The sequence below is a fragment of the Melospiza melodia genome, chromosome 6 (assembly GCF_035770615.1).
Source record: "Melospiza melodia melodia isolate bMelMel2 chromosome 6, bMelMel2.pri, whole genome shotgun sequence".
NCBI lineage: Eukaryota > Metazoa > Chordata > Aves > Passeriformes > Passerellidae > Melospiza > Melospiza melodia.
The window spans coordinates 26619658-26640043 of NC_086199.1; the positions used below are offsets into that span (position 1 = coordinate 26619658).

A 20386-nucleotide genomic window follows, 5' to 3' on the forward strand; every position below is an offset into this window, starting at 1 on the left:
TTTTTATTTGGTTTTTTTTTTACTAAAACAAGAATAGTTTAGCTTTTTTCTGAAGCAAATTACATTAAACAATGATTCTCTGTTTTGGCTTCATTTGCATGTGCTACTCCAGTACAGATACTTTGAGTTGGTGAAACAGGCCTGTAATGTAACCCCTACGTATTATTATATTTTTTTAAAGGAATTAACATGAAAAAAAAAGAGCTTTTACAATAATAAATACAAACTCTGTTCTTCCTCCTTCCCTGCAACATATCCTTCAGTTGCTGTGGCCAAATTATCCAATCTCAACTGCATTTAAGGGCCAGGGAAAAAAAGAAAAAGGACAGAAAACCATCCCCCACCTCCAGGAATGTGTGCACATTCAAGGAAGACAAACATGATTTTGTCTTTTGAAAAATGCAAGCATTCCAAGTACTTCTGCTGAGGGAAATAGTAGTGTACAGTGCCACTTCACCTCTGCCTCACTTAAACTCATTTTCTAAATGGTGTTCCCTATATCACAGTCATCAAAAAAACTATCCTCATGTCCCAACACCAATTTTTAATATGCATAAGCATATGTATATGCATAATATTCCCTGTGCATAATACCAAAGTGGCCTACACATTACAATATCTTCTCAGAATATATGGAAGCAGCATGCTTTATCACAGATCATGAAAAAACATACATGAACTTATGTATTTATTACAATTGCAATTAAAAGCAAGTATGCATTTATTTCCCGAGAAAATAAGAACTAAATCTGTGGTAATCTCTTACTGCATTTTACAGTTATTATTGCTTCTCTCGATGACATTACATGCTCAATCCTGCACATGCAGAGTTCCTCCTGCTCTTTCAGGGGTCATGTATGCTTACAGGTAGTGCCAGGGTCTTACATGGGTGGTTGTATGCACAGAGTCCTGTACCACAGGAAGGACACAGACTTCGCCTCTGCCCTCAGCAGCCACAGATGTCACCTGCAAGGGTCTCAGTATAAGCTGGGAACAACAGAGACTCCACCTCTGCTCAGGTCTCTATGATGAGGTTTGAAGTTCTCTGATAATACTCAGAAATAACAGTTTAAAGGACTACTATTTTCATATCTAGGTTTTAAAACAGGTAATTTTCTTTATCATGGCAGCAGGTTTCTGGGCACATCTTCTAAGCAACAGGTAAAATAACTGCAGTGGCATTTTAACAGGTAGCCCAGCTGAAAACTATTAACTCCTACTAGTAGGAGAAGTGTTTTAGAAGTCAGGGAAAATGTCCATTCTCTAAGCATTCTTCTGCCATTTCTATGTCACTTGATGCTAAGTAAAATTCTGGGGTCAGTTGAGCCTGCATAGGAGTCCTATGAGGGTATTCTAACTCCCTTGGTAAGCTGCCTGCAGTGTCAGATGGACAAAAGAGTGAAAGGCTCCAGCCTCTCTATCACACTCCACTCACACATCACACTGGAGTGTACAAGCCAGGCTGAAACAGAAGGTGAGCCATGTCAGCAGAAGGCCTGCAGGAACTAACTTTGATCACAGATCAAGGCAAAAGCAGGGACTCAAGAAGTTCAGTCCCTGCTCTGTGTCCAAAGGATCATTGTTAATGACCTACCCATTATCTGTTTTCCATCCTCTACAGAAGCATTTGCCTCTTTTTTTTTTTTTTTTTTTTTGCAACCATATCCTTTCTAACATCTATGTTTCTTATTTGCAGAAGAATCCCTTTAGATGTTACTAGAAAGAAGAACATCTATAACATTTTTATATTGAGTAATATTGTCATCCAAATAGGTCTACAATCCCAGACCTATATCCCAAGTTGTGTATTTGGGCTTTTTTTTTGTGATGAGAAAACCTGGCTACATGACATATTTTACCAACTGTTGTTTTTACTGCTTTGTAGCTTTCTTTTCATCTGTCAAGAGGTTACATGACAGGATTTTTTGCCCTTGAATGTCATTTCATATCTCACCTTTACTTCAGAGAAATATATGTTTTTCTTTGTTCAAGAATCCATCACAAGCCCTTTATGAAACTCTTAGAAAAACACTCCTGGCTTTATCTAAATCCAAAATGTTTCCCTGCACACATAGTTCAGAACAGAGCAAATCCTGGCACCACACCTCAGTACATGCCCAGGCAAGTTGGTGGGAGCTCATTCATGCAGAGTCTCAGAATTTGACCCAAATGGCTTCTTTATAGTTAAGACTATAAAATATCCAGAAAAACCAGGGAACCTGTGGAACATCATATTAATGCCAAATCAATTGCATTCCGCATTTAGATGCTCATAAAAAATTTGTACCAACAAAGCAAAGTGGGACAATAAAATCACTGTTGCTTTGTCTTTGTACTAGTAAAGAGGTCTGCAAACTGCTAATAATACTTTTAATTTAGTATCATTTACACTGGAACTGGTACTCCTTTAACAGTGTATTCTCAGTTAAACCAGAACAACTCAGTGGATGCTATGAATGGACTCAGTAGATACAACAGGCATCTCCAATCTACAGCAGGCACATCAGGACACCAAAATCATGGCTTTTTAAAGAGCTTTGTTTCAGTAGAAATGAGGGTTTGTGAAAAACTCTGAAGAGTGAGAATCACCATAGAAACATAGACAGAAATAAGGTACAAAAGAGCAGGACATAAGCCCTTGGGAGCTTGACCTTAGAAGAAACCTAGAAAGAAAGTTTTCTCATGAAGAGCTAGAATAGAGAGACTTGAATTTCTAAATAAAAAATTCTTCCAGTATACTGGAAAGGGAGACTTTATCTATTATTTATGAATAACAGGACTGCATGAAAAATACCCATCCCTATCATCAGTTTCTTCTTCTGAATCAGTTGAGAGACCACCAAATTCACATTATCAATGAGAATGGACTCCCTGTCCCCCTTATTTAAATTTTCAATGCAATTTCTCTGCAATTTCAGTTCTGGCATTTCCTGAAGTGATTGATTCATCATTTGTAAATTTAAGATATCAACTCGAAGGGAGACAATAAGCAAGTATTGTTAAATCAAAGGTTAGAAGAATACTGTATATTACAAGTACTTGCACAGTCTGCCCACCTATGGATTTCCAAGTGCTAAGTTAAACACCACAGCTGTCAGTAAGTGGTAGGGAGTTCTGGCAATGAATCAAAATTACAATGGTAAGCACTTTGAGGCTACAACAGCACAATTGCTCCTTGCCATTACACAGCCTATATCTAAGAAAAGCTGCTCTTGAAATGTTGCAATATAGAAACACTGGCCTAATCTCCAAATATAAGCAGTCCCTAGGTAGGCAGAGCTCTTTCACCAAGATCATCTTATCTTTGAACTTCCACATTATTTTCTTTTCACCTTTTCTGGTAAGTGATGATGTTTATACCTCTCTCTATGCATAATAGATGTCAACACAGCTCTGGAGCTGTCTGGAAAAAAAGGATTGGAATTTCCAATCTAAGCTAGTACATTGAATAAGTACTGTGCAGCGTCTCAAGTACACTGTTTGGTTTGGTCACTTGCAAAATTATTTGATATAAGCAAACTTGGTAGAAATTCACTTGGAAAAAGCCAAAGTAGTAGACAACAATACCTTGCTATTGTGAGGGGTTTATACATGCCTGTCTTAGTTACACAGAGTAAAATATTGCAATAAGGAGTAACTCACTGATACAAAATCACTATATTGCCGTTATTCAACTTTCCTCTCTTACAGGTGAGTTTATTTTAAATGTTACACAGCTTAAATTTGGGCTCAAAATCAAAGCATAAGTTGAAGATTTCAGTCTATCCACAATGACTATTTTCATTGCTGGTGAGGCACAAAAAGTCCAATAAATACTAAGAGCTTACAAAGCAATAACTGAGGGGCACATGGCTATTAGTATGAATGTTATCAGTAGAAGTGTTTTTAATATGCTCTAAGTCTTTCATGCAGCTGTTCAGGTTTTTACTGAAACTGTATGTTTGACATGTACTTTTTGTGTAGTGCTTAGAAATTTTGGAACAGTTTATGGCATTTTGTTTCACACTGAAACAATATTCCTCCCCTTTTAAAAATCAAAATGGATTCTTAGAATAAAGTGTCTTTCTGAATTGTTCAGTAAACCAGTAAACCTGCTGAATGAGCTGTGACTCCATAAAGTTTAGGAACTCATTTATTATGTTTGTAGATCAGACACTGCATTTATTCACAAAGTGAATCTCTCAAACTTAGCTTTCATTAGAGCTGCGGGGAGGCCCAGTCCTTCTCCCTTCGCTTGAGAAGGTGAAGCTCAAGAAGATAATTAACCATGAAACAATGAGGAGGCTTGCTGGGTAAGCACTAGTGTGAAAACAGTTACTCCTCACAAAGGAGGGGAAATTAGCTGGCTGGATAAAAAAGGAAGTGTCAGACAAGACTGAAAGGACTGCAAGTGTAAGTAGATAGTTCTCACATCATTAATGCAATTTTTTAACATTTAAACATCACTGGTTTCTAAATTTAAATGCACTTAACTCTATGTGTTAGGGGATATTAACATGCCATTTAAAAATAATTTTTCTTAAACTTTCCATTTTCACATTTCACCATTTTTAGTCATGCTTCCCACGCATGAAAAAGTCACTGCCTCTTAGTATTGTATTCTTGTTTACAAAGTAGATGTAAACAGAGTGTTCTAAAAAGATTCTGTTTGCTCATTGTATTTTACAAACTCATTGTTTTAGGTTAATACAGGTCTTTTTTATGAACAGAGTTTCTCTTGATTATACTGTTTCACAGAGTAAGGACTCATGATATATCTTTCCTTTCAAAACTTCCTTCGACTTGAACAGTGTTCCCTGGAGCAGCCACATTTTTGGCAGAAATTCAGTTGTACGCTATGCCAAAAGAAATAGAATAAACAAACACTGCTTAACCCAGCTGGCTAGGTAATTTACATATTACTGCACACACCAGACACGAAGACCTGGATATGGATTAGAGCTACAACAATGACACAAATGTCTTGTATATAAGTAGAAATGAAACTTAAATGATCCTTGCTCATTATTTACATTTTATTATTTAATGTGTATTATAGTATTACTATAGCACCTCTGATATAAATGTATGTGCATATTTAAATGTTAAGTAGATGTATTTATTATAATTTCTGCATGTTTTACAGAAAAACTATGCTAGAAATGTCTTGGTAAACTGTTAAGTGGGTGCATTTTTGAAAGTTTTTTTCTGGTGAAAACACACAACATAAATGGCTGCATTGCAGCTTTTAGAAATAGCAAAAACCCCTCCAAATACAGTGAAAACTTTCTAGGCATATTGTAAAACTTCTTCACTGTACATATAGCATAGGTAGGCCTCCAAATCTACAAATTCATGTGCTTTCAAACAGCAACAGTCATTTTAGGTGAGACCAACAGTCCATTCAACTAAGTTCATCTCCTGAGGTGGTTGCTAGTGAATGTTTATGGAAAAGTTAGAAAACCCTCAAACACACAGAAGAATTTAGAAGCTGCCCTCCCAAATTTGAGAAGTCAGCCTGTGGGGACTTTCAGAGTTGGAATTTAATAAGCATTAATTGATGTCTCCTTCATTAATTTATCTGATTACTTACTGAAGTCATTTCTATTTTTGCTATCCTCCACATCCTGTAGGAACAAATTTCATTCTTATTATTCACTCCATGAAAATAGCATTCCCTTTTGATTGTTTTAAATCTCCTGCCTGATAATTCTGTTGGATACCTTTTCCTTTGTGTGTTAAGAAAAAAAGAGTAAATAATTGTACCTTTGTTATTTTCATTTACTTTAAAAATAGTTTTTAACTGTATTCCTGTCTGCTTAGAGCTGGTGCAGCTCCTAGAATATGCTATAATAGTGAACAATGGGATACTGACTTTGCATATACTTCCTGAAGATCCTGCAAATATATTTCCATAGTGGCATAAATATTATGGCCCTATCATCTTATATGGAAGGCCCATGTAAGATTGAAAAAACTGCACTTCAACCTATCAGAAAATAAGTTTTCTTCCTCTTTTTCTAAAAACTACTTTGTTTGAGAACTCTTAAAAAAAAAAAGATCTGAAGATTAGCCTCAATTACACTCATATACTTGCAGAACTGGATTGATTGGACATGCAGAGCAACAAGTCATTCAATTAACTAAAAAATCACAAGTTTGTGACTTTCATATTTCCCTTAACTGTAATTTTTAAAACAATCCTGGCTTGAGTCATGAACTTATGATTAGTGGATATTAGGCATCTAAATAAAACACTGACTTCATCCTGTAATTTGAACACAAGGCATTGCAATGAGAGTCAGTGTCTGCTCCGCACTATTAAATATCTGACCCTGTACTTAAGTGCCTAAATAGGAAGTGAGTTCTTTTGAAGACCACTGTCCTTGAAAATTAAAACCTAATCATTTTAGCTTTTATTTTTTAATGAGGTATTTTTGCTGTTTAAATGGCGTTTGACAGTTCTTTCAGCATCGGCGTGCTTTGGAAGCATCATATTTCCAATTTCTGAATATCACTTATTTTCCCACTAAGGCTGATTATTCCTGAGAATTTGTCTGGTTTGACTGGGGTTATGAGTTTGAACTTCCCGTCGCTTTACAAAGATGTGGCAAAACATGACATCTGCCAGAGTGAGGGAAATGGTGGAATAATATATAGCAGATTGGTGAAATGCAGGAAGCATTTCACCCTTGGATTTTTACCTTATACTTTTAGTTGTGACAGAAAGATTTGCAGTCTCTGAGGATAGAGTAGAGCCCTCTTTTGAAAGACTTAAATATATTTCTTTTTTTCTTTTTATTCACTCTAAAAACGTACTGTTGCAGGTGACCACTCAGGAGACTCCCAAGAATATAACAAAACATTGATCTGAATTTTGACTAAAGTTGACAGGTTCTGGAATTTTTTACTAAGACCTGCTCAACAACAAGGGTTTTCCCAGCTTTGTTTTACCAGATCATCCAGACTCTGTGCACTGCCATAATGACTGCCCTCATACCTATGGCTGGTCCTCAAGAAAATGATGAGAAACACAGAATTTCTTGCAAGAATGTGGGATGTACTATCTTCAATTAAGTTCAAGAAAAATCTAGACCTAGGTTCAGCATCTGCTTAACTATATTTTAGATCCTACTGGTAATTGTTTCATGTCACAAATCAGACATGCAATGCGACCCAGAAGTTCAAAAGCATACACACCTCAAGTATGAGGATGGTGCATCATATTACAAACTCTAAAATCAAATATCCATTCACTTGAAAATTGAATATTTTAAGGAAGCACCAAAGTGAGCAAATGCAAGCCATCAAGACAGTACTGTCATAGACTATATGGAAGAGATCCAATACCAAAACTAAAACATAAGTCATTAAATAATTTGTAGCGGCTAGATCATGTAATGAGTGTTCAGCACTTTACAATATGTAATGTGCCCTTCTCATCCAATTAAGTTAATCATCTCTCAATACTTTGCTGTGCTAGACCCTCCTGATGAACTTCTAAATTTTATGCAAGATTTTTAGCTAGGATTCACCTTACAAAATGATGGCTTATGATGAAATAAGAAACTTTTAGAAACCAAGTTTTTCAAGCGCAGCTATCTAGCAAATAACTGAACAATGTCCTTTTTTTGCCCCTGAAACAAGGGGGTTTGTGTGTGTTTTTTAAGCTTAGAACAAATGTCATTCTATGGGTTGAAAAAATATTGTATCAGTGAAGTAAACATAGAGAAGTGAAGACACCATGCCTAACATTAGTAAAAACTGTTTTCTTTCCCAGAAAGCATCACAGAAACAGACAAATAGAGTAAAAGAATAAAGATACCAAATCAGAAGCAATATAATATACTTTAACAATTTGTTTTCCCAAATGCATTATAAAGAAGGAAACCAGGAGGTTGTCGGGTAAAATTCCTGAACAGCCATTTAAGCAGGCTCTTTACCTCCTAAGGAACAAGCTTGTGGAAAGAAGTGCCTTTCTTTTTTATTCTTTTTCTTTTTTTTTTTTTTTTTTTTCAAGTGAGCTGTCTCACCATTGCAGATTTTCCCAAGTCCTTGCAACTCTAATTAAAATGTGGTAATTGGTTATGTTACCTCAATTACCATGATGCATGGACATTGATACAAAGCGACACCAATTGAATCCCTTGGGTGTTATACCCCAAGGCCATCCCATTTATTGTGGCCTTATTATTTTCAAATATGTGGCTGGATGTACAGCATACTTTCAAGCCAATACAGATGAAGGTTCCACTGGACTTTCAGTGTAATGTACACATAAGATGAGTCAGAAGAAAAGAAATATTTTTTTGTTTTCATGAGGTATAGTAGTGAACTTGGTGATCAGACAAATTAATATTTCAGACATTTTCAGGGCAATGTGAGAATTAGGGCACCTTAACCCAAATTGCCTTAGCTCAAAACCTCCATTTTAAATGCATGAGTAATACTGTCCCTTCAATAATTAGCCCTCTCTGTTGAATAAGAAAAGAAATTGTCTGCTCCATAAAACAGGTATGTTTCTCATTCAATGAATGAGCATTCTGTATAAAAAGCAGCTTCCCCACTCACCAAAAAGGCAGGAATATTGAATGGCAACTAAAGTAAAATCCACTAGAAACCACAGGTTCTTTCCCTTTCTCCCTGTCCCAAAAAAGTTAATTTCCACGGTCACCTCATTGCAGCTTTCTATACAGAGACAAACCTGATCTGGGCAGGACATACACAAATTGGAATCCTCTGTAGCAGCTGGAATAATCCATTGAGATAAACACATAATTTGCATTGGGTATGCCTCTGACTGAGCAAAGAAGTTTAAAAAAATTGCTGAAACAATTTACATATTAGCACTTTCACTTAATTTCTGGGCACAACTATGACTGATTCTGTCCCAAAACCTTTTTTAAATTTTCAGTTTTCCAAGTACACTGTAGGTTCTAAAGGAAAGTGCATAGTGAGTTAAAGCTTCTCCAGCTGTTGAGCAGGAATTTTAGATGGCAATTTTGAGTTTAGTTAAATGAAGATTGTTGCTATTGCTATTGCAATTGCCAGGCAGTATTCTTTTTCCTTTAAGATGATTGTTAGCAGGGTCTTGTTAGACAAGCTATAAGGCATCTGTGTAATCCTGAAGTTAAAATTAAGGTGATATATAACATTACATCAGCAAAATATGGAATGATAAATCTGGATGAAAAGAATTTACTAGAAAAAAAACCAAACCAAACCAACAAAAAAAAAAAAAAAAAAAAAAAAAAACCCCACAGGAAAAAAACCCCCAACACCAAAACAAACAGATGGGGGAGATAAAAACTTCTTTTGCTGAAACAAATTAGGACTGCTTCCAGTTTTCTGAGGTTTTTTCACTTTATGAATACTCATTCTATATAGCTAGATTAACCTACTGAATCTAATCATATTTCATCTTTCTGGAGCCATTCTTATTGATAATTTCACATTCTACATAGAACTGTTTGATTATGAGTTTTTACCTGACTGTAGGTGCATGAAGTACATGTCAATAACTTGTTATTTGTAAACTTATCGTGCCCACTATTGCAAAAGGTGAGCAAAACTAAAAACTGCTGAAGACCATAAATGAAGACAATTCAGAAGAAACATAAAAGTTTTCTGTGGTTAATACCAGCGTACCTTTGTAACATTTCAAGTGGCCCAGATAAGTGACTGAATGTAAAAAGGGGCGGAAAGGGGACAAAGGAAGATCCCAGTACACAATTAGAAAACAGTAGAAGATGAAAGTGACTCTTGCACTGAGGCTATATAATTATCTGGGGTAGCTTATTTACTGTCAGCAAGTCAGATGCCATGAATGAGTCAGATGCCATCAGGCTATAAAAACATCTCATTTGTTTTCATAAATTACAGTATTTTGTGGGCAACCACAAAGACAGACTTGTTACCAAGGGATATAGTTTTTGTGCCAAGACTGGCACACCATCAAATACAGAGAGATACGGTAGCAGAAGAAATGGTTCTGGTACCTACCCAAGAAATGACTGCACAGGAACTGAGTGAAAAAGAAGGTTAGAACATGCCAACTCAGGCAAGGAAAGTCAAAGAAATCCTGCAGTGGCTGGAGCATATTTAAATGTTGAGAATATGGATAGTTTTATCAGCAAGAGAAACTTGTTGATACTGACATACTTAAAAGAAGCATTATTATAAAGCAGCCTAAGATGAGAGATTCCAAAACAAAACAGTGAACATTAGATGAGCATCATGAGCAGCCATTTAGATGGCTGCTGTCTTTCAGCAGAAAGAATGACACGCCCCTCAGCGAGCGAAAGTCAGCTCAGCCCAGCAGATAACTCCAGACCACCCCAGGCAAAGTGGGAACAAAGCAGTGGGTACCTTGTGAAGTTCCAAGCCTCCAGATATCAAGTGAGATTCTGTGCTCATATCCTCACCATGCCTTAACTCCTGATCGATTGCAATCCCAAACAGAAACACGAGACTCCACTCCTGCTGCAAGAGCAGCACCTAGCTCTAATTACCTCCTAAAAGTTTATTTAGAGCAACTGCTTCCATACAGCAACTGCCCACATGCAAAAGAGGGTATGTTCATTACAGTAACTTGGACCTCTGTCAGCACTCTCTAACATATCTCACAAATGCAACTTCTTTTTGTTCCAAGTCAAACAGGAGACACATCTACTAAAAAAAAAAACCCAAACCTGCTGATCTGTGCTACTTTACCTTTAAGATAACACAGCTAGAATGTGGTTCACTCTCTCTTGGGCTATTACAGACACAGCAATACTCAGCCTCTAACAAAAAAAACAGTATTCTGAGAGCTGTTTTTTGTTTGGTTGTTGCCTAAATACTGCACATACTTATTTCTGAAGCTCCAAAGTTCAACTGTTCTTCTACTGCTGGTCAGATCATTAAACATTTTGTGTAGCACTAACCAAATTTATTAGAGCTATTGCTGCAGCACATTAGTAATATGACTAAAAATATTCCTAAGATGGAACTGTCACAAAAACATAACCAGCATTTCCCAAGAGATTAAAAATCTCTGCTACTGTATTTTCTTTCTTTATCAATCTTTTCCTCAGCCTCATATTTGTCTTCTAACCCATTCACTTGCCCAGCCTATTTCATTAATGAATTCTTTTACTTCTCTTCTCATTTCTTGCTCTCCCAGACTCATTACCATCAAAACTCTCAGCAACTATTAAGATGGCATTAGTCTTCTTTTATTTCTTGACTTTCCTCTCAATTAAATGTAATGTATTGTTTCAAACTTCTACCTACAATTTCCATAAAACTTCTTTCTGGATCCTCACTAGTTCAGTTTTTTCTTTAATTCCACTGAAATTTCTGTAACATTTTCTCACAATCTCAATTATCTTCACTTTTTACATTGCCAGTTGACTAATCCCATACTTATAAAACCAACGCTAACACTACATCTGCTTTTCAGAGATGAGTTCTTTCCATGCTACCTCATAGAGAGCCCCTTTTGGCTTGTCCTAACAGTCTGTTCAAACCTCTTCCTTCATCGAGTCCCGTTTCTATATCAATGCCTAAAGCAAAAGAGCCAGTAAAACAAACTAGCAGAGAAGCATTCCTATGTTATAAGTTATGGAAAAGGCTGGCAAGCAACATTTTTATTCCCTTCACCAGTTCATTTGTCCACAGTACCCTTCTCACTAACTCATCATTTCTTGGGCTGCTTAGACTAATAGGATTTTCACTCAGGAACTGCTAGAGTTTCTAAACAATGCCTTATGTATCTTTATACTGTAGGACCCTAACTGAACCAGAGAATTATAGCTTCTGTTATTTTTGTAAAGGAACTTTAAAAAAAAGAAATCAAAAGTAGTATTTCACTGTTAGTCAGATAATTGTTAAGAAGGATGTGTCTAGATATTTTTCCTTTGCTTTGCTTAATAAAAACCTAAAAAAATATATCACTTATTCCCAAATCTTACCAAGACTCTTCAGTATATGAACTACATAGGAACTACATATATTGCTGTCAATCTGGCTGCAGTATTCAGACTTCAGCAGTGTCATAGTTGCAAAAGACATGCTGAGCCAATTCATCCATTACAGTCAATGGTGTTACAGCAGGGATTATTTTATCCCCCCTGCTTTGTAATATAGTTTTATGCTGTGGAAAACCAATCTAATTCATGCCACTTAATGGATGGTTTAAGCAGAATGCTATTTTGCCTCTTAGGAATCATTTCCCTGAGATAAAAGCAAATTACTACATTTTACTTATATTCAAATAACAGAGGATTGTATATTAATCACATACCCATGGCATTCTATGTGAAATACACATCTACTGCTGGGATGCTAATTAAAACCAGCCTTAGTTACATAGGAAACTCTTTCTAAGATATACCTACAATCAGTGAAATATGTCTCTGGGCCCAGCTCTGTTAGGTACTGAGCAACTTAGCAGCAGCAGATGATTTGGTTTTTCTACTGGGTGGGATCAGATAGGATGAGATTAAATATCCAGCAATTACAATATGTATATGTGAGTTTATATTATCAAACAATGTTGTCCATACAATACTGTGTGAAAAACTGAAGATTCATTTGTAGACAGTAAAGACTAAGAATGGCATCTCTGTCAGAAGAAAACACTCAGAGATGGGTATGTTTTTCTAGTGCTAAAAAAGTGTTTCTTGTGAAGAATGAAATCCCACGAGACCTTTTTAAAGCAAGCATCACTCACCGAGTCTTTTTCCAATCGCTTCTGTAGCCTGGTTTGCCAGTGGACAGCTTGCATGACAATGGCTTCCCACCTCCTCTCAAGGTTTACAATTATCAGCTGCATGGACTGGTGATCTGCATTTAGGTTGCAGGTCTCCTGATCATCCAGGAGGTGCTGGCATAATCGCAGCACAGAGGCTACCCCACGGCGCCTCTGCTTGATCTCAGAGCATAGAGACTGAAGGACAGACAAACAGCAGATGTCAGCATGGAATACTTTTCAAACTGAAATATTAATTATTATCTGATATTTAGTGGTGCCCAGTCTCTGTCTTGCAATATTTTTTTCAGGTCTTCCATAAATTCCCATACTTCTGTCAAAGCTAAGTGGTTTTTTTTTCAGATAAATACAATCTTAACAGCACAGACAGACTAACACTACGTTCAGTCTTCTTCAAACAAATGCCATACATAGCTAACTGTCTCTATAATGCTGAAAGTTTTATGGTGTAGACTCATTTATTCTTCCTTTCTTTTTCATTCAACTGGGTCACATCTGAAATGAGTTACCCTGACAGTAATCAGCTTCAGAAATTCTATAGGAAAATAAGAGAGAAAAATTGTAGTCATGCAATGAGAATATGTATATTTTTAGAAAAAACAATAGAAATTATGGGTCATATGTGCCCTGTCACAGGAGAAACATTACAGAAAGAGAAAAATCAGTATAAAATTGTTTACAGATGTTTTTTGTTATCATAAAATATTTTCAGGGTAGTTCCATATTCAAGTAAATGTAGGAAAAGTGTGACAACTGTATCATCCCTGAAAAGGAGTAATTCACTGCATTTACTTCATATACTGATTCCAGTGCTACTGAAAATGCAGTCTGACGTATATTGGATGATGGGAGACAATTGCTAAGCCCTAATACTGAAACTAGATAGGAGCCAGGATATGTTGTTTTCCCACCAAAACCCTAAGAAACTGTACTGAAAATCTTGATGAGTGACAGAATAAATAATGCATCCTACATGCCAGAACTAGAGCGACGTCTACCACCAGGAAGCAGTTAATGGCATGGGTGCTTCCAAGCATGGTTTTATCTGTGATTACACTCTACTGTCACTGAACATCAAACCAGGATTTTTTTTTTAACTCATAACAAATTTTAATAATAACATCTATGAAGCTGGGGTAGAGAAGGCAGAACTGCACATGAAGATGACTGCTTCAGCCCAGGTTCTGCGATCCTTTACTTTTATTACATTGCAAAGCTCAAGTATTCAATAATTATCATAAGGATGTGCTACTCCTGAATTTAACAGGATTGTGCTCTACACATGGGAGCTTTATAGATTATTTAAATTGTAACTTGCCAACATCTGTTTCCCTCTGTGGGACACCACAGATGAAAGTGCATGACCCCATGAGAAAATCTCAACTATCATCTTTTTTGAAGACAGGGTGTTTGCCCCTAATCTTTCAATTAATAATAAGAAGCAAGTAAAAAAAAAGCCACAATATCTCTCAAAGCTGTTCAGAAGTGTTAACTGATAAAAAACCAGGATCATCTTTCTTAATTTTATCAGCAAAACAAAAACATTCCAGAAAAGTGAATTCCAGTTCCAGTTTTTGTGTCACCGTTTCTTTAAAGATTGACATTTATAATTAGAAATGTCATAACTCAAATGAGTATTTTGCTGCTGTTCTTGATCAATAATAGCAAGGTGAAAGTGTGAGCCAAAAGGTTGGTATATACAGCTAAAAACATGCATCTTTTCTTTGCATAGGGATAGTGTGCAAAAGACAGGAATTTCTTTTAAAGCCTTCAAGAGAAATGATGATTAAACTCACAAACATAGCTGAATTACTAATCTACTTTCACCAGCACAATTGGGCCATCCTAACAGATTGCTTATTAATCAACAAGGGTAAACAAGGCAATGCAATCTCATTTAAAGCAGAAGTTTTAGTGCCTAAAAGTATTTGTGTTCAAAATGTTATTCCCGATAAGCCTTCATTAGAAGACATCTTAAAATGATTAAGTACATTTCATTGCAAAGTACACTGAGTAGTATAGTAGCAGGTGGACATTTCATACAGATGTTCCACTTATTGATATAATGCATTCTATAGCTATTTAAATTACCCTAACTCTATAATAGCTAGAATTCTATTACTTCTGTAATGAGAGAACCCTGTACCTTTAATATTTCTGAATTTTAAATAAGGTGAATGACAAATTCTCAAACCACTATTTATGGCAAAATATGACCAGGAATTTTATTATTCAATTTATACCAGAGCTGCATTTTCACTTGCATTTCCTGAACTTGCCCTTATTTATTTTCCTAGTGTTCATTACTAGTTTCCTTCGTGGTCCTTGATGTAACCACCACGTCTGGCGGTCATTTCCCTTCTGATGCTGTTCATTAGCTTAATGTCAGATCAGGAAAAATACCAGCCAACCAAACCAGACCAAAAAGTCTATCTAAAGTCAGTGTTCTTATTTTACATTTTATAAATAACAGCTAGGCAATTCAGGTTTTTTGGAAGTGATGGTGAGTTATACACCAATCACAGCCAAATTTATGTAGGTCTGCATTAACTTCATAGAAGTCAATATAGCTCAGAATCAGGCCCCATAACATTAATTTACCTTGATCTATCTGATTAAGTCATCCCTTATAAATATTGGTCTTTTCTGATACAATGCCTTTTAACATGATGAGGTAAGGAGAATTGCATTCATAAGCCATTATAGGGGACTTTAAGTGAGGCCTTTACATTGTGTTATCTGAAAGCAGAGCTGCAGCGTCCAAGTCATTTCTAATTTATATCAATTTTACACCAGCATAATAACAGTAGCTTTACTGAAGTTATTTCTGATTTACATGGCTTTGACAGAACAATTAGGCCTATGGCACTTTTGTTTCAATTTTATTACATGATATTATGGTTAATATTAAAAAGGAGAAGAATGAAGTGCTTGTATCTAACAGTGTATTGAAATAGTTGGCTATAGAAACAATACTTTAAAACCCAGAGAACTTAATCATGTAAAGACATCTTTAAGCCCTATATAATAGCACTAGCAATAATGACTTTAAGCAGTATTAGGGTCTTGTGTTCAGTGTCCTAAAGGGACACAATAATTGCCTATAGCCCATGACATGATATATACACTGTGGTGTTGGATATCCATCCAGGTTTTTCTATTGTTAAAATTGCATCCTGTTATAAAAACCTGTCAATGCAGTAATTGCACATGCAAAATATGCTTCCAGAATGACAGTTAATTCAATTAATTATTTGCAAGGTACATTGTGAATGTAGAAGCTATAATTCATGTTTGATAAAAGTAAATTAATTTAAAATTTGATGAGTAAGGAAATATGATGAGTACCTCTCTTGAGCCTAAAGCCTTATGGTTTAAAGCTGTTATTGTAAGCTACTGGGCACTTCAGAAAATTAGGATGTGATCTAACTGAGGTGCATCACTTAGGCTCACTTAGTCTTCTGTGTATGCAAAAGATTTGTTGAAGCTTAGATTAAGAGATCAAACACTTACAATTTTGTCCCCTCATACCATCATGTGTCCATTGAGCTGTGGTAAACGTAAACACAATCCAAATCTTTGCAAATGTGGGAGAAACATATTCACTTAAGCCTTTGCAGTGAAACGTAAATAAATGTATTTGACTTTTTTGCTGCAGGCTAAGAGTATACACAGTAACTGCAACTGCTGTGTATGAAGTTGACTTCGTGTCTGAGTCATTTGCTTCACAACAGATACCCTGATATCATTGAGGTGTTAGTCATTAGAATGTTTTCATGGTCATGGCTTCCCATACTGAGGATTCCTGTCCAATTCTTTACTTCCCCCTGCCTACTCCTATTTTCAGTGCTTTGAAGTTATCACCCGCATAGCTAAAAAGAGCTACCTGAAACTACTTTCACAGCTTGTTAATACCATGACTTAAATCATCTGGAAAAGTCCCTGCTGAGTCAAATGACATCAAACACTCCTTCCAAGCCAAGGGCTAATGGCACTATCTATGGGGATGGAAGTGGCCATGATCTGAAGAGAAGGTGCTTGGCTTAGCTATGTGACTCCTGAGTCGCATATGACCAGAAACATGTGTGCAGCTTTAGGCAGCACCAGAGAATATGAGAGGCATAGAAAGGTGGGGAGTTGAGGAATGTTACAGCTCCTCAAGCCCCAGTGAGTTTCCATCCCTCAGCCTTCCTGCAGCATATCAGCACCTGAGCTGTGCTGCACCACCTGCTCTGCATGACTGAAAGACCTGTATGGGAAGTCAGCTTTCTGACATGAGATGTAAGATGAGTAGGCCACTTAAACAGGTTATATCAAGAATCTTGACCAGCTGTTTATATTAACTGTTTAAGACATTTGATGAATTCAATGGGATTAATTATCCTTAAAAGTAGTTTAAAAGTCATAGTAAAATTAGTTGAGTTGCCTTAAATCCACATAATCCACACATTCACCACATAGATTATTGAGATGTTTTCATAGCCTCATTTATAACATGTTGTTTGGAGAATTTATTTTTATGGGATCTGAAGCTTCTTGTTTTCACTCTACAACTGGACTAAATTTTCATGTAGAGATGGCCAGTTGAAAATAGTTGGACAATGACAACCAAATGGATTTTCTTTGGGCTTTCAGGTCCAGAAGAAATGCCAAGGTATACTGAGATCAGTGCTATTTCAGGGCTTCTGTGTACACATAAGCAACACTGTCTGTTTTTAGGAACACAAAAGAATTTCAGCTGCAGATAAATTACGAGATCTAAGAGAAAATGTCTGTCTAACTTTGGTCTTTTAAAGGCTAACTCTTCCTCCTTGTTGCATGTGGGTATATGAGGGAGGAAATGATACCCTTCTGATTGCACCAGTTGTTCTTTGATGGAAGGTGAATCTGCTGTTCTTTAGTACAACAATCACATGCAGAAATTAATGCAGGATCTCTTCTGTGTACACCAATCAAAATACACCTTTTAGAATTTATTTGGCTTTTTATGCCTGATTTTTGGCTAGGGCAACATTTCAGGTTTTAAAAGTGATAATGTAAAACTTTAAGTATCACAACTAACAGAAATAATACATCAATAAGGAGAAACAAGAAAGAGGAAAAATAAAAGAGGAAATGCTTGCAAAGTTTGGGTAAAATGTAGTTTTCAGTGCTGTCTGTGAAATGACAATGCCTGTTGGAACTTCTCAGGGTAATGCATTCTTGCAGGACAGATGGTGAAAAGAAGAATTTTTGTTTCGAATGAAAAAGAAAACCAACAATTTCTCAAAAATTATTAATAGGGGAGTAATTCCTTGAAATAAAAAAGCTAAATGACGAAGATAGAAAATGAATGATTACTCATCATTGTTTAGAAAAATACTGCCAAACCTGTGTGCTTTTGCTGATTTCAAGGTTAAAAGAATATGTCACCTAATATGGGAAATCTACTCAGTTGCATACTGTGTGACTTAATCTATATCGAAGCTAAATATTCTATAAGCATGCAGTGAAGTGCAAAAAACAGCAATTGAAAAATGACATGATTAAATGGCACAACATGCAATCATTTGCTCTCAATTATATCAATGTATCTTCTTCATTTCAAGGACGCAGGCAGAAATATTGCTTTTTAAATGCCTCTATTAAATTGGGCACCAATAATAAAATAGATGAGAGCCCTAATAAGCTCATTTGCCTAACATATATCACACACCACAAAACTATTCTCTCCAAATGGGTTTGTTCATAGATCTGTCTCCCAGTTGTCACCAGTCTTGGCTATATTAAAATATTTTAAAGGCACAAAGCTTGCAGACCATCGAGTGAAAAACCTTTGTATTTAACCCTTGATAGAAATGTAATGCTAATTATGGAAAAAGTATTGATATAATATCTTTCCTGTCACATTTTATTATGATGTCACAACAGAATCTGGGAATGACATTTTAGAAATATCATCTAATTGCAAGTCAGAAATACAGAATGACAGTTTAAAGTAGAATATCACTTCTTTCAAAATAGTGAACTGGTTCTCTTCATTTAAAAGCCCTACTTTTAATAGTATTACAACCACTAAATTGCTACACTGATCATATCTCTACAACTCTCTGCAAAGTGTTACGATATTTCTCTTACAAGAGAACTGTGTCTCTCTCTAGACATATTAAAAATGACAATGAACTAGAAGGAAAAAAATACTTTATTTTTGCACTAGCTTTAGGAATGTACCTAGGAGTTTGCATTCTACATATAAGCAAGTATTTAATGAATTTTTTTCATTAGCTTTAAAAAGTTACATGGGTATCTGTACTTATTTGAATAAATAATTGAATTATTTATTATTATATGTGTTCTTTAAATATTACATAATTTATATGATACTTTATTATTATTTTAATAATTAAATTAATTAAATAGGTAAATATATTTACATTGAGTAAAATCTTTACTTTTAAATAGCATTCCCATTTTTCTGTAGAAGCAAAATTTATGCATTAAAAACAGTTGCAATTCAGATTAGATGGTTCTGGACCCATTCCATAAAAGCTACTATTATATCTGTATGGCATTCTTTAACTTCTTTGTTCTATTCCTTATGCCTGTTTAAGTACCTCAAAATATTTGTTTGTAAGAATACCATTCAATGGTCTGTTATTTAGCTCATACTCCCATGTAACTAGTAATATGTAATATACTCCTCTTCATAAATTAAAAACACTATTAAAATTCCAGACGTATAAAACAATATGAAGATTAAGTTACTATAAAAGAAACTATAATAGCTTACAGATTGCTTGTATCATTACGAAAGCGCTGGTATCTATTACAGTGTCTCCCTGGAATAAAGAATGCACTTTTGGCAATAATCTGTTAAAAAAAGTGCCCATTATTGTTAAGATGCTCCTATCTTAACTCTAAACTAGAGTGCAATTACAGAAAGATAACTTTTAAAAATAAAAGTAAAATGGTGTTGGATGAAAATGAATCTTTCCTACTGAAATAAAACATATCTCTTCCAAGACTTATTTTTCTTGCATTTCATGCAGGGAATTCGATTCATTTTCAAGAGGAAGTATTTTAGAGCTACATACTGCCCACTTTGAAGTTGGGGTTAACTTGGTTCCAGGGAATAAGTCAAGTCACTCAGATAGAGGAGCCAGAGGGGATGGCAGGAGGATTCATATTTCTAGTCTAGCATCCTGTTTATAAATGGCTTTGGTTTGTGTCCTCTTCTCATTTAATTTGAGATATTATCTTTCCAGTGAAAAAGATTCAAAGGAGAAATATTGCAGGAAGTGCCACAATTTTCCAGGGTTTCATTTTTTGCCCCCAGAAAATGCTAAGATAAAAGCAGGCTAATCATCAGAGAGGTAGGATAAACATCAGTGTTGTGTTTTGCTTTTGTAGTGAATCCTGAACTACACTGATCAAAAATATGTTTACCTATACTGAACATTTTAAATTTGAAATTTTTGTTAGATCACCACAGTGAGTAGAGTTTCAAATGAAATGTGTATAAATTCAAGACAGGAAACTAATTTAGGCACAGGTGGAAACTTTTCTTAAAAATCATTTAGGTTCAACTTGACTTCCAGTCTTTGAAATTCACTTAGAATTACATTTTAAAAGAAAACAAGATGTTTCTCCACATAGATCACATATTTGATGCCA

General features: G+C 35.6%; 1 protein-coding gene across 6 annotated transcripts in view; it reads right to left on the bottom strand.

The window, feature by feature from the left end:
* AKAP6 (A-kinase anchoring protein 6) overlaps positions 1-20386 on the bottom strand; it is a 257113-nt gene that overhangs the window by 15243 nt on the left and 221484 nt on the right. For 5 of the 6 annotated variants that reach the window (XM_063160393.1, XM_063160390.1, XM_063160392.1 and 2 more), the window contains exon 12: positions 12695-12910. The exons of the other annotated variant lie outside the window; for it this stretch is intronic. In XM_063160393.1, coding sequence (XP_063016463.1) covers positions 12695-12910 — 216 coding nt within the window. The remainder of the gene's footprint in view (positions 1-12694; positions 12911-20386) is intronic. 6 annotated transcript variants of the gene reach the window in all.